Consider the following 15,298-nt stretch of genomic DNA (forward strand, 5'->3'; position numbering starts at 1 on the left):
ATATTTCTTAATTAAACTAAAAATAAAATAATCATATGATTAAAATAAAAATGTCAATAAAAATAACCCCAAAAAAATTAAAAATAATAAAAGCCAATTATGGTTTTTCTTTAACTATTTTTTAACGGTCATGGACAATAAGATTATTCTTGTAAAGTGAATTTTGAAATCTAATAATCAAATAAAATACTTTTAATAATTTTTATTTTTATTATAGTTTTCAGTTGTATTATTTTGTACTTTTTATTGTTTTAATCATATTTTTAATTGTTATTTGATTCAAGGACAAAAATAAGCATTTGTTTAGTCAAGTTTTTAAATTTTTTTTTTTAGTTTTAGAAATATTAACCAAATAGGTTGTTGGTTTTCTGTTTTTAGTTTTAGTTTTTGATTATTATTATTATTATTATTATTATTATTATTATTATACTTTTTGAGTGATACCGAATGACCAGTAATTTATATTTAAGAGTTACACAACTCATCCACCTTAGCATTCTTATTTCTGAAACTTTACTTTTTGGAAATGTTGTTTCTAATTGCCCATCATTTTGATCCATATAACATAGCTGGTCTTATAGTAGTCTATAACTTTCCTTTCAAATATAACGGTGTTCTACAATCAACACAGTACACCTAAAGCACTTCTCTATTTTACCCAATCTACTTTAACTTATACATTACATCTTCCTTAATTTTTTCTTCAACTTGCGTAAGAGTTCCAAGGTGTTAACACTTGATATACATTGTTGGCCCACAACCTAACAACTTAAGCTTTTAGGTAAACTGGTAATCTGACATAGTATCAGAGCTGGTTACCAAGAGGTCTTGGGTTCTAGTCTTGTTGTCCGCATTTATTGTTTCGTGTTTAAAAAATTATATGCCTTGTAATTATCTCTCCATGTGATGTACATGCGGGGCGAGTGTTAAAGCTTGATATATATTGTTGGCTCACAACTTGACAACTTAAGCTTTTAAGTAATATGGTAATCTAACACAAGGTATGGAAATCTATCAGTGCTAATAACTTCACCCGTTAGAATGCTAAAAAAATAAAGAAAAATATGCATTTGTGTATTAGGAGGATGCTTATTATGCTTAAGACTTTTGGCTGTATGAGAAACATTAAAGCTCACGAACTGCCGGAATTAAATTCTGAAGTGATGAAGTTTGTGGAAACAACTTTTCCTTCTGAGCATGTGCTATGAATTTGAGGGGCATAAAATTGATTTTATGTATCTCTATTTTATTGATTGATATAATATTTTTGTTTCTTTGCTTGATTCATTGATCACAGGTATATGGTTGGGGTAGGGGAGAACATGGGAGGCTTGGATTTGGAGATGACAAGAGCAGTAAAATGGTTCCTCAAAAAGTCCAACTTCTTGTTGGGGAGGACATAGTCCAGGTACTATCACTATCTGTAGACTAGACCATGTCAACAATTGGAATGGCTATGTTAAATTTAGGGATTTGGCCAACATTTAGTTAAAAAAAAAGAGTTTAATATTTCCTTCAGCCATTACACTAGCTGGAGGTATTATCACTATTTATGATAAAAGAAATGGCTTTCATGTCATCTTACAAAAGTCTATGGAGCATTAGGCTTTTACCTGGTGGCTCATCTCCCAGACCTACAGAGCTAACGGGCTGCTACCGTTGCGTAACAGCCACGACGATCGTTACATAACCATAGGATTTTTACGACATTTTTTTTTAATTTTAAGTTTCTCAATAGGATATGTGAAGAGGGAGTGGGGAAGATTATAATGAGGATGATGCTACAACAATTATTTATTTTTTATTAATATTTACAAGATATATATATTAATTAACAATTTGATATGAACATTATTTTGTTTTAAAAAAAATATTTATTTTGATAATATTTGTAATTTGATATTTCTTTTCTATATTTTTCAACTTCAACTTCCTTTTCTTTCTAGTTTTGTTCCGTTCAAGTTAGTACTTTATTTATTTAATGATAAATTTATATATTATAATTTTAGAAGGGGAACTTAGGCACAACGGTAAGGTTGTCGCCGTGTGACTTAGAGGTCACTGGTTCGAGGTGTTGAAACAACCTCTTGCAAAAATGTAAGGTAAGGTTGCGTACTATAGATCCATTGTGGTCTACCCCTTCCCCGGACCTTGCATATGCAGGAGCTTTGTGCAGCGGGCTGCCCTTTTATATATATATATATATATATTTATATTTACATATATATGTATTTTAATTTTAAAGCTTAAGTTGTAGGTATATAATGGCATTATTTGCATTTCTTATGTGCCTAATAGATTAATGGCATGTATAATGTATTTTCTTTTATTAAATTATTAAACTTACCACATGATCAATGAAAAGTGAAAAAAAAAATGCACATTTTCTCTATCAATAGCAGTTTAAAACTAATGGTAAACAACTTTATTGAGTTGAACTAGAGGATCCAAAATGCTCAAGAACTCTTTTAAAAAAGGGCTGAGAGCTTAAAAGATGCAAATAAACCAATATACATATGAATATAAGATTGATTGTGCTTGAATTACACACGCTTCCTGCCACAACTGTTATCATTATGCTACGCTACTTGCTACTTCTATTTAGAACCATGTACAAGACATTTATGCATTTTGATAAGCGTTAGTATGAACAGCTTTTGGAATAAATCCTTATTCATCATGTTTTGAATTATGTTGAAAATGAGTCTGTTCTCTATAAATCGCATTTATGTCGGCTTTCAGCCTTTTCTGTCACAAAACATGGATCATCTTTAGTACCGTCAAACAAATGTCATTTTTCACAAAACATAGATAATTTTTTGCACTGTAAATGACATTTTGTATATGATTTGGAGTGATACCTCTTACTTTTTGTTAGTGATTAGCTCTCCCTCCCTCCCTCCATCTGTTTTTCAATTCTTTTGTTGTTTTTTTCTGTTTTTTGTTTTAACTGGGGAGGTGGATAGTGAGGTTTAAAACTCTGCTAAAAAACAGGATGGGATGAGCCCTATTCTCTGGGCCATCCTTCTGTTTCTATAGCCATGAAATTTTTAACAACACTGATTATTATTGCTTCTTTTGAATGGCCTGAAATTGACTCATCTTGTGATTCAGGTGTCTTGTGGAGGTACACACTCAGTTGCATTAACGCGTGATGGACACATGTTCTCTGTGAGTCACTAACTGCATGAAATGGAAAGAATTTTGACCTGGAAGTTTATTGAATGAATAAGAAACTGTCCTATCCTTTTGCCTTTTTCTACTTGTCATGTGCCTTATAAAATGTTGTCCTAAAGTAGGTTGTGGTCTGTCCAAATTTTTTGATGGCATCTTTTGTTATCAAGTTTGAACTTGTTTATGCTATTTTGATCGTGTCATTATTACCCGTATGATTTTCCTCCAGTAAAATCAGGGTATTGTCTGAGCTTTGTGTTTTTGGATCAGTTAATTGGTGACATGATTGTCACTATCAAAAGCAGGTACATCACAAAAAATGCTTACTGCTTTCCGTCTGCAATTTGGCAGTTTGGACGGGGTGACCATGGGCGTCTTGGATATGGTAAAAAAGTGACAACTGGTCATCCAAATGAAGTTCCCATCAACCTCCCTCCTCTGATGAATCTTAGTGGTAGTGGAGCTGAAGGATGTTGGTGTGCTAAACTTGTTGCTTGTGGTGGCCGCCATACTCTAGCAGTAGTAGAATGGCAGACCAATGAATCTGAACAGTTGCTTTGAAGTAATGGTAAGCCCCTACTCACAAACCTATTTCTCAAGAATTATGTAGTACTGCATTTTGAATTGCCAATGAATATAAACAGTAGCTTTGAAGTATGGTAAACACAAACTTATGGACATTGTTCTCAATTATCATGTAAAACTGTACATTTTGATATAAGGTCATTTTGTATTAATGTATAAATGACAATTTGATTAGATTTTTGTATTGTCCTGTTGGGTATTGGAAAGAGGATTTGGATCTTTTCTTGTTATAGAATCACAAAAGAGGTTGTGTTCTCTAAGTGAAAGTAAGTGGATGGTTAAATATTTTAAAGGAATAATCAAGTGAAAAACCAAACCAAGAAAGAATGCAAAGTAAATAACATGAGAGAATCCAACTACTTGGACAGACAGTGGTTGGTGGCCCTTCCTTGTAGAAGTTATCAATTGGAATCCCCTTTGTGTTTCATGAGCTTTTGAGGCATGTGGCCCTTGCAGAAGTTAGTAATTAGAATCCCCTTTTTAGTTTCATTAGCTTTTGAGGCAGCTAGTTCATGCCTTGCCACTGTTTCCACACTGATCTCTACTTGTATTGATTTAATTGAATTAAGCATAAACTCAACCTTTGAGTCGGGCATTGCTAGAAAAGTGAATCCTTGCATCTGAAGTATTTGGAGGTCTAAAGACACTCAATATGCAAACTTATTGCATAATGGGATCTCTAGTAAACATCTCCCTCTCTCTCTCTCTCTCTCTCTCTCTCTCTCACACACACACACACACACACACATGCATGTTTGTGCACGTGCTTATAAAGCTCCTTGTGGCAGGAAGAGAACACTTGGACAATAGCTGTCATCACCAATCTTTGTGCCACAGTACTAGCTAGCAGCATTATTAATTGGATACATGTCAAAATAATTGAATAATCATAAGCTCAACCTTTGAGTCAAGCATTGCTGGAAAAGTACATTCTTGCATCCTAATTATTAGGAGGTCTAAAAACACTCAATATGCAAACTTTCTGCATAATGGGATCTGTTGTAAACATTTGTATCTCTCTCATACACACATGTATGCATGCACACACATGCTTATGAACTTCCATTTGTGGCAGGAAAATGAAAATTATCAGTGCCCTGATAATCGTGTTATGCGTTTGGAGAGAAAATTGACAAACTTTTCTTCTAACAGCTGTAACTGATTATTCCCAGTTACGCTGCTCTGCCTGGTAATCAGACGGGCTTGGTTCTGTATTCTTGTTGGGATGGGTTTGGTCATAATTTATATTTCCATTTCAAATGTTGTGCAATCAAACTTAAGGCCTGAAACTAAGCATTCTTGATGAAGGTAGTCTATATTAGTTTTATATAATAAAATATTTTTATATCTAATGATTTATATTTAATTAGCATTAAATTTGATCATTATATAAATTTTTATATTTCTATGGCTGATCTCGAGCAAGGGATGTCAGACCACTTATTTTTATTTATAGTGCTGGCCTATGTTCACACCTTTGCCTAAGCGCATAATGTTGAAAGATACAAAGCCAAGGTTCCTAGTTTTTTAACCTTTTAAGTTCTAGTTGGTTTTTTTGAGAATTTCTGCAAGCTAGTTAAGTCTTTGTCTTGTTTTAATAGCAATGCGGTTAATGCAATTAGATGATATGATAGACTGTAACCCTAGAAATGTTTTGAGCTACTAAAACAGAGTTCTAAAATTTCAGATCTCGTAGCGAAAACTAACAAAAAAATTATTCCATTTTTGAACTCTGCTTTCAAAGATTATGTTTTGAACAGTCAGCATAACCACCTTGCAGAGAATGAGTTTTGGGGTTGGTATGAAATTTGTGTGTGCATGACTGTATTTCCATTTCATTTTTTGTTGTTGCACATTTATGAAATTTTCATACAGAAGTCCTAAATAAGTTTCTGAGTTAGTTTCCAAATTGGAAAAATTGTCTGTAAAATGATAACGCTAGGAAAACAAGCCATTAAAGAGAAATCTGATCCAAACATACCTACATTATATCTTTCTCACTGAATTTTAGTTACACTCGTGTTGCATGAATTTTCGGAATGCTAGTACATTTCTTATTGATGTCATTTGAATTCAAAGTTGTTGGACACTATTGTGATAAGAGGAGGTTCCTGTAAGAAAACTAAGGAACTAAAAGCAAGAATGAAGAGGGCAAATATGGTGAGTGATTTGCAAGGATTAGCTTGTCCAAGGGTTCCTTCTTGTTGTCCTGTTTTTGACGATGCTTTATCCATCTGCAGAGCTGGGCATGTGAAGAACCCATAAGCTACACCTGTAAAAGCTGCACCAACGTGTGCCCTGCAACATGCAGCCAGTAACAAACGGTTGAAGTTCAGATAGGTTGTGATTGTTAGTTTATCAAATGAAAACCACAGGAGTACTAAGAAGTCTTGTGTTGTTTGTCGAACCATTTAATTGCAATGAGTCTCCTAAAAATGTATATAATTTTTTGTGATTACTCCAATTTACATGATGAACTTGTACATTCAAGTTATCTAGAAATCAAGACATGCTCATGTCCCTTCATTTTTCTCTCCAAATGTTTTTATATTTATTCACTTGCTCATTTAAAGCAGAAAGTTCTTCTATGCTTGCCTTTGGTTCCATGGAGAATTTGGTTTGAAATAAACAGTATTTGCAGAGACAAAATTTTATTTAGTGACTTTCTTTGAGAACTAGAGTTCAAACTTTGTTTGCATAGGATCATCCAATGCATCTATTTTGAGGAACACCACATAAAATTTTTCCTTGTCTCATTTCAACAAAGGGGCTCTATGTTGTCTTCATGAAAGCTAAGCTTCCATTTGGGATTGATCTTCTACTGCATATAAGGAAAAAATTGTAGTTTGAGTAGGGGGGTGCTTCGAGTGTGCGCATATTGAAGTTTGCTTGAAATAGGTGGTTCTTTAGGACTCTTCCATGGAACAAGTGTGCATGGGTTTGCGAGCAATTAAGAGAATTTTGATCTATAAAAACTAATCACGCATGGTATTGAATGCTTAGAAATCATGGAGGTTCTCCATTGGTGAAGCACTAAATGAACAAATGGGGATGTTCCATAGTCATTGAAAAGTTATAGGGTAATTGGGTTTTTTATTTTTTTTTGCGAATATTCTGGATGAATTGGAGGTTTCGGGATTGTGATTCTTTTTAAATCTTTGGAAGATGTGCTTTTGAGGAGGTCAATGAGAACACAAGGGGATAAGTCTGGAGTTAATTGGGTTTGTACTAATTTTGGAGCTCACAATACTTCTGAAGAAGGTTCATCAGGGGAGATAGGATAGGACAGACTATCCAATATGCTGAACCACAAGACTAATTATGTAGATGTGGTGAAGCCTTGTGCTTCTCATGGTTAGGGCTGTCAAGCACATAGGTTTTCTTATGGAGAAAGGACATGGAGGACAACATAAATGTCGTTACCGTGGATTTCAAGGGAGGATATTACGACCCAGAATGAGGAACATATATTTTTTCAACTCTCAAGTGACTTATTGAATGGGCTAAAGGGGAATTTGGGGTCTCTTGGACCAAAAGGGGTTGGGCTTGATCCCAAGGTTGTTACAAGATTTGGGCCTAAAGGATTTTTGGTAAGGCCTGCTTTCGCACGTGAATAGATTCTTGGGTTGGTGAAGTTTGGGTCAAGAAATTAGGCTTTTACAAGCCCACGAGTGATTGCCCTATTGGAGGGAATTGTATCAACCAGGTGCAAGAGAACAGTAGCTTAACGACCATCAAAGGGTGTGTGGGGCTTTTCAAGCCAAATCCTCATGCATGGACCAAGTATCGAAGGGATCATCGATTCATCTTATGATATATCACCATATGTTGACTGCAAACAAAGGTTTTGGGAAGAGGATTGTTGACTTTTTGAGTCCGATGCATAGTTTTGATAATGTCAAACCGCAAGTTACTAATGTGTGTGCCTAAGTACTTGAACAGGTTAATCATTTAGAACACACACATGAAAGTGAAGTAGATGCCTAAAAGACCTTAAAGAGCACATACTCCTGGCATATTCCATGGGAAAATGAAGAGTAAAAGAAGAAGACATGTTGTGTTTCATTGTATTGCATTTTGGTTTGTAATAATTGCATTGCATGTATGATGGAATGTATAAGCTTAAGAGGCCATAGTTTGACCATAGGGAAAATGTCATAAGCTTGTTCACCAAGGTTTAAAAAGCACAGGGGCTAAACAAGGCACAAATGCTCATTTTTAAGTAGCCTCAGTCGACCGACCGATTTGCGTTATAAACGCTTCGGTCGACCAAACCAAGTTGAAGTCAATATGTTGACCAAGCCTCGGTCAATCGACCACTAGATGTTTTAAATGTCTTGGTTGACATAACCGGCCAGAAGTCAACATGTTGACTTCACTCGGTCGACTGTTTTGAATTGAACGTATCGTCCTGGGTCTACCAAACCATAAAGTGTCTGATACCCCAACTGCTCGGTCGACCAAATGTGTAGTTCATTTTAGCCCTGGGTCGAATGAACCTAGATGAGTAGCCGACCGTCCCTTGTCTTGGTCGACCGAACCCACGAAGGGTTCAAAATCGCCCTGAGACGGTCGACTATACCTGTAGTTCAAAATTGCCACGGTCGACCGAACTTATTAAAGTGGTTGACCGAACCTTGTATATGGTCGACTGAACCTCTCGGGTTAAACAAGGTTAATTTTCATTAAACATAATTAAACAATTTCCAAAATACCCTCGATGTCCCCAGCAATTAGATTTTTGGCAAAAATTATATATATCCTTTCATTTGTCCTAATTAGCAAGCAATTAACATATTGATTAGCAAAAAATCCTTTGAAATTTTTATACTCCCATTGCTCATACTCTTTCAAATCTTTAAAGCATATTACTCATTCTCCTTACACTCTTATTTGAAAAATCATTTTGAGGAGAATCATTTGTTATACTCATTGTTTGCAAATTGATTGCAACTTGAGAAGGGAGTTTTCATATTATTTTGCATATATTCATACATCATTCTTGAAGCTTACACTCTCATTGCATATACTTGTTTGATATTGATTTTATAGAGAGTAAGCTAGAGTTTTCCCTTGTGATTTAATTCATAAATTTATTTTGGAAAAACTTTCTTAAGCTTGTGAGTTTTTGCAAAGTTCGAATTATTTTCATGATCTATAATACGACTCAATTATTTTGGATGGAAATGTTGAGGTTCAAGAGTTTAGAAATCAACTCAATAGTATGACATTCATTTTGCATAAACATATAGTTTTTTATAGTCAAATCTAACTTGAGAATCACACATTCAAAATGCTTAAACGTCAATTAAAAAAGTGGAAAAAGTGTGCCTTTTGTAGAAATGTGTAAGTCTCAACATGTAATGTGTCAAGTCTTTTTGGAATTTGGTATTTTAGATTGAGCCTCAAGGCATTTTAGGCGTGTCTTGCATTGAGGCAAGCTTGAAGGCAAACCTCGATTGAGACTTTTAAAACATAGCTTTTGATTTAAACCGTTTGCTTCACTCTTTTCCTCGGGCTAATCATTTGTGGAGAGCTAAAGTTCCTTTGAAGGTAAAGTGTTTTGTGTGGATTGCTATTCTTAATAGAGTTTACACTAGGGTTTTGTGTAGATTGCTATTCTTAGTAGAGTTAACAGTAACAATCTGTTGCAGGTTGGTAGGCCATTTGTGTCCCATTTCCCTCGTGTGTTATGTGTATTCTAATAGTGAGGATCATGCACATTTATTTCTTCAGTGATCTGTGGCTTCGTGTTTGTGTATTAAGCTTTTTTGTTTGTTGGGAGGGTGTTGGATTTGTCCTTTATTTTCCAGCTTTTTCCTCCAATTAATGCATAATAGAATGGACAAAAAAAAACTATGAAATTATATTCAATATTTACTTTATGTTCATTTGAATAAATTATGAATATTAAAATATATATAGTAAATATTGAGAAAAAAGTCAATCCATTTCGATACCAATATTAATAAAAAATACTAAAATGGGGACTAATAGTTAAATAATTGAAAAATTGATAAGAAAGATCTTGTTTATCCACATTTCATTAAGAAATCAACCATCCTAAATCATCCCATATCAAAATGAGACTTTGGTTATTCCTAGAATTTGTAATACTTTATACTAGATATAAAAGATTAAACCATGGCTTATACTAATCGTATTACTTATTTTAAATTTTAGGGCAAAAGACACTTACCTCTCCGAGGTTTGCTAAAAAGACAAGAACCTCCCTTGAAGTTGTAAAAATCTCACAAACCTTCCCTCAACTTTGAATTTGTGAACACTCAAACCCCCTTATGTCAACTTTTTGTTAGTATTCAAACAGAAATTTAAAAAAAGAAATTTCTATTTTTTTTTCAATTATGCCCTCAACCCTCAGGAATCACTAGCTTCCTACATGTGAATTTTTTTTTTTTCCAGTTATGCCTTCAACCCTCAACCCACAAGTTGCTGGAATTTTTACTCTATTATTTGAAATATACTTAAAATATTTTGTTATGATCATAGGTAAAATTGTAGGAAATTTGATGGGGGTTGTAAATATTGAATCAATGAGAGCCAAAAATTTATTATTTTTATTTCAATTTGATACGGATGTAAAATTGAATAGAGATTAGAGATGTCTCTTTTGTTTTGAAGGTAGGCAACATAAAATGAGCTTAATAAGGGCAAATAAGGGGGGTTAAACATTTTCAAAGCCAAATTGTACCATGCTAGCAGCATATAATTAAGAGGAAAATAGGGGAAAAAAATATTTTTAAAGGCTTAATAAGGGCAGAAATAGAAGAAAATTTTTTTTTAACCCACATCATGTGTAGGAAGCTAGCAAATGTATATTATTTTTTTAATTTCTGTTTGAATATAAACAAAAGTTGATATGACGGGGGTATGGATGTCCATAGATTCAAACTTGAGGGGAAGTCTGAGGGATTTAAAAACCTTAAGGGTGGTCCTTGTCTTTTTGGCAAACCTTAGGAGAGGTGAGTGCCTTTTGCACTAAATTTTAATGGAAATGAACATGTTAGGAGAAAATAAAAATAGGTACTGTTTGGAGTATGGATTTCAGGGCTTATATTTGGATGTGTGGATTTGGAAAAAAGTCAATACAATTTTGTGCTATATTTTATCCAAATTGACAAAAATCCAAATCCGAGTCCCAAAATTTATAGATCTTATCTGGGAGAGGGTTGTTTCTTCTGCACCATTGAAGGTCTTCAATTTGGATGGTTTGGTAATACAACCATCCCTGATTGCAGCGGGATTGGTTGGCCCTTTTAACTTAGTTTCTCTGTTCTGTAATAGTTTTTATCCTTGTATTTTGTAATGTGAGGATTTCTCATCCTCTTTGTATTTTCTTCTCTATTAGTGATTTTTTTTTGAAAACTGAGTTTGAGTAGAAAATAAAGAAGATAATAAAATAAAACTCAGGGTGTAGGTTGATGGATATCTTGTGCTTTTTCTGAAAATGTTTCTGTTTATTGTATTTGGATGGAAAGAAACAGTATATTTAAATTTAAGGTGAGCATTTTAGGGAGGTTGAAGATGAGAAGATGAGGTTTGATGTATTGCAGAGCTGCTCTGGGGCAGAGTAACACGGGGGATTTAAAGTAGATGATTGTTGACCATATAGTGGTGTCATTATAAAGCTATTTATTGTTTTTATTGCTGCTCCTTTTTGTGTTTGTTTTTTTCTAGCAGTGTTCCAGATATTTGTTATTTTTCTATGGTTTGCTGCAATATTATGCTGTGGCTTCCTGTTGTTTTAAAATTCAAATTTTCACCTTAAAAGAGCAGAGAATTATTAGCAAGAATAGTAGCTATGATTGAAGTAGAAGAAAACTAACCAGTCATCAATTGGCCCAAAGTGACTTAATATGAAGCTAGCTGCTGTAGCGATCATTGCCTTTTGGAACAAACTCTCTGAAACATCCTTTGCAATTACATCTTTGTTCTGAATTTGATAAATGAGCCAAGCTCCAATTACCGCAAATGTCGGCCCCTGAACAAATAAATAGTCCATTAAACACATGAAGAACATAAATTATAGAGACTATATGATGCTGTGCTTATGAACCTCATGCAAACTTGTGGAGGGAGAAAACTCATGGAGAGGCAGAAAGGGTGCAATGCAACGTACCGTGCCACCAACAGTTGGGTCTGGGGTGTGAAAAAAGCTAGTCAGGTTGCCCGAAATTCCTCCAAGAATATAAATCAGGTAAAATGTGAATAACCCATATCCTTTACAAACTTTTGGGCCAAATGTAAGAAGCACCCAGCTACCTAGGGTCACATGGAAAACTCCAGAGTGCTGCATGCACCAAATATGTTTTTTAGAGGACAATGGAAAGAAATGAGTAGTTACAAATCCTGATGAAATAACTGTTTTTACAGAGACTTTGATACATGAGTTTGAAGCATTGATTTGGATTTTAGATATGTACAAAATGCAATTTTGTGTTGGACAAATCTAAATCCAAATTGAATGTTGGAACTCCAATCTCCTGAACACTGGGTTAGTGTGACTTGGCATAATTTAAGCGCTGAAAAAGAAATAGAATAGAAACACGGACCCAGTCGTTAATCTTGTACCAGAAACATTGGCGTGAGTAGCCTCCACCACTCTCCAACCAGGATCAACTCGTTTATCTTTGCTCCATATATCAATGGGATTGATAACAACTCTAAATCAGAGCTCCTTACAGGACTTGCCATTTCAAAAATACAAACTGCTATGTTTATAGCCGCCAGTACACTTCTGCACCCACAAGATACAGAAGCATCAGTTGCCAGAGAAGTCATGCTACAACATATGCGCGCATGCACAGGTTTTTCAAGTTAAAGGTAGATAATTTACATTAGGTAAAACTCAGAGGGGTCATCATATGCCTGTTGATCTTCAGAATTCTCTGCTCTCTCACCATTCTTGTTTCTTAACTTCATCTGACTTTTCAATACCCCCACATTGGCTCTCTTAGAATCATCACTGACAGAAAATGGCACTTCTGCTGGATTGCAGTCATCGATAATTTCTTCCTCTAAACTAGATAGCGCATAATTTTCTGGTTCTGCATCTGAAATGGAAAAATATTTAGTGATATTAAACAAGAAAAACTCATTTTATTTGAGGAGAAAATCGCTTGCTTCTTGAGAGGGAAAGAAAAAGAAGTCTCACTTGGTATTTCTAAGAATGTTAATTGTTACGAAAATCTTTGTTGAAGGTGACATTGAAAGATATATGTGACAAAAATTAGCTAATGTTTCAAAGTAAAAAAATAAAGATTATGGATATTTGTACTCTTATCTGTCATGGTTGAACAGAGACAAGTAACAGAAGCACATGTAAAATGCAGTTTTATCACCCTATGTAAGGAGGTTCAGAATCTTCGGGTAAATAAACCTTAATTTATGTGAAAAACTTTTATGTCCTGAAGTATATGTCCCCGGCCAACAAAATGACACCAAATAAGCTTGTATTAAGTCACACTGCTTACATGGCACCGCTTTATTGGATGGAGGACACATGGCCTTGCAGGTCCTTATAAAAATTAGATTTTGTTGTGAATTCCTAGAATTAGAATTTCCTGATGAGTGTCCCAAAAATGATCTCTTCCAAACACACTTGGAAGCCACACTGGACTGGGTTTCCTAGATGACACACATGCCTGTGTTCAGGTGAGGACTATTGTGGTAATTACTTCAACCATAGATTTAAATTCTTGCCTTATGGGATCAGGTATTCACCTTGTTCTTGAAATGCCAACAGTTAAAAACAAAAGTCATTGGAATCTGTTTGTGCAAATTTTGAACTCAAGAAAGTTGCAAAAATAGTTTTGTGCTAGTTCTGGTGAATCGGGAAATTCCTTGGGGGCTGACTTAGGCAGCGGTGTAACCAGAATTCCTTCACAGCCAATTTTATTTTGCAGGCAAGGAATTTGAATCAACAGTAGAACATAAAGTCTTCCTCTTAGTAGATAAATAAATGAACAGCGCCTACACACACATACATAGGCTTTCCGAAAAAAATCAATTCTGAAAGTATCTCGGAAAGATATAGGATGTGAATGGGCTTTATATGCAGGTGTGTCTCACCAGGATAATTCTGGGACTGATTTTTCAAGAAGGTTATCAATTTCCTATATATGTGCGCGCGCGCGCATAAACACTCGCATATGAAATATTACCTGCATTAGTTTTTTCCAGAGAATGGTCTAGAGAGCCTAGATCCATGTTGGATTTGAATTGACCACCTCTGCTATGAAACTCCACCGGCGTCTTGCTTAATGAATCAGAAGAGGCCTGATCGGCCTCATTCTGAAGTTTTTCAAAATAAGAATCTAGTGACCTGAGTTGCTTCTCATTGGGGTTGGGTTTCCGCCTTGCAGAGCGGAGCATGCATAGAACTTGTGTGGGGGATTGGGAAGCTGCTTCCGAAGTGGGCCTAATGGGATGGCCTTGTGCCCCAACCACCCTGTGAGGAAAGGGTAATCCACTCATGATCTGGAAGGCCGTGGACCATCCTGGGTCCCTGCTGGAAACTGAAAGAAGGCACCTGCTGGAAACATCCCCCTGCAAGTTGGCATTACTGCATAATTGGGAGATGAAGCCTCTCTTTTTCTGTCTAATTTTGGTGGGCATATTGGAATGAGTTTGATCCTTGTCATAGGACATTCTGAAGCATAAGGAAGTCGCAGCCATGGACTCACGTACGTCTGAAGCATTAGAAAACATGGTATCACAAGCTACGTACATATGTTCAAAGGAAGACAACACAAACGTTTTGTTGCTCTCTCTCTCTCTCTCTCTCTCTATATATATATATATATATATATATATATATAGAATCTGCAAGTTTTGATTAATACACGCATATATATAAATCTCTTACCTTGACAGGCAGACTACCAAGTTTATTGTGCCTCCGTGCAACTGACGAGCCCCACACTATAGGCGCAGGGAGAGAGAGGTGTTTTTGGAGGGGAAGATGCGTAGTTTAAACGGTAATGTGATTCTGAGAGGACCGGGGGGCTTGCAGTTGCAGAGAACCAGGGGTGGGAAGAGGCAGATTGTTAGCAATTACGTCTGGGCATTATGTTATAATCACCAAACAGTTGTCCGCTAACTACTACATGGGAGGATATTAGCGCAAACAGATGACGCTCGCCCATGAAATCCTATTAATGGTAGCGTTATCCTCGTTGGCCCATTGGGTCTTTGCCACGCGTCACGCACCCGATTTCACCACCAACCTCGTGGAAAAACGGAAATATTTTAGGCTGCCTAGGACCAACTCCACTTTAACAGTACTCTATCCTCATCAAACCACCTCATATAGGTTTAGAATTTTATAATTTAATTTTAATCCCTAATTTCTTAGTCATGTTTCGAAGAAGAAAAATTCTAAAAAAAAAAAAAATTGTTGTCAAAGCGAAGTTTTTAATATACTTGGTTTGCAAAATGGGCCAAATAAAACTTGTAATTTGAAAAGGTCAAAGTAATCCTACTTTAAATCTTGGCTTGATTAACCAAAACTTGGTCT

At 35.4% G+C, this 15,298-nt stretch overlaps 2 protein-coding genes across 5 annotated transcripts in view; one reads left to right on the forward strand and one right to left on the reverse strand.

Annotated features, from left to right (window-relative positions):
- The window catches only part of LOC131159208 (ultraviolet-B receptor UVR8-like), a 35,337-nt gene extending 29,052 nt beyond the window's left edge, over positions 1–6,285 (forward strand). The window contains exons 9-12 of one of the 3 annotated variants that reach the window (XM_058115129.1): positions 1,298–1,408; positions 3,115–3,171; positions 3,526–3,742; positions 6,000–6,285. In XM_058115129.1, the coding sequence (XP_057971112.1) occupies positions 1,298–1,408; positions 3,115–3,171; positions 3,526–3,735 (378 nt within the window). In that variant the 3' untranslated portion in view covers positions 3,736–3,742; positions 6,000–6,285. Of the gene's footprint in view, positions 1–1,297; positions 1,409–3,114; positions 3,172–3,525; positions 3,934–4,834; positions 5,112–5,999 lie in introns of those variants that run through there. The other 2 variants (XM_058114327.1, XM_058115921.1) reach the window with 2 other exon arrangements.
- Positions 5,727–14,910, reverse strand: LOC131157904 (RHOMBOID-like protein 9, chloroplastic). 2 transcript variants are annotated; one of them, XM_058112753.1, is made up of 7 exons: positions 14,648–14,910; positions 13,944–14,471; positions 12,617–12,833; positions 12,352–12,517; positions 11,900–12,070; positions 11,607–11,761; positions 5,727–6,057 (listed from the first exon to the last, which is right to left on the reverse strand). In XM_058112753.1, the coding sequence occupies exons 2-7, from the start codon at positions 14,455–14,457 to the stop codon at positions 5,823–5,825; spliced, it is 1,458 nt and encodes a 485-aa protein (XP_057968736.1). In that variant the 5' UTR covers positions 14,458–14,471; positions 14,648–14,910; the 3' UTR covers positions 5,727–5,822. The 2 variants fall into 2 exon arrangements, with proteins under 2 accessions (XP_057968736.1, XP_057969431.1); XM_058113448.1 differs by having other exon boundaries at positions 12,352–12,514; positions 14,648–14,909.
- Positions 14,911–15,298: the final 388 nt, after the last annotated feature.

The sequence above is a fragment of the Malania oleifera genome, chromosome 1 (assembly GCF_029873635.1).
Source record: "Malania oleifera isolate guangnan ecotype guangnan chromosome 1, ASM2987363v1, whole genome shotgun sequence".
Classification (NCBI taxonomy): Eukaryota; Viridiplantae; Streptophyta; class Magnoliopsida; order Santalales; family Ximeniaceae; genus Malania; species Malania oleifera.

Bases quoted from the DNA above. Each gene is read 5' to 3' on its own strand.
- LOC131157904 (XM_058112753.1), bottom strand. From the start codon at position 14,457: ATGGCTGCGACTTCCTTATGCTTCAGAATGTCCTATGACAAGGATCAA. The intron at 12,834-13,943 runs GTAATATTTCAT...TTTCCATTTCAG, and splicing joins TCTGGAAAAAACTAATGCAG to ATGCAGAACCAGAAAATTAT. The intron at 12,518-12,616 runs GTAAATTATCTA...TTGTGGGTGCAG, and splicing joins CCCTCTGAGTTTTACCTAAT to AAGTGTACTGGCGGCTATAA.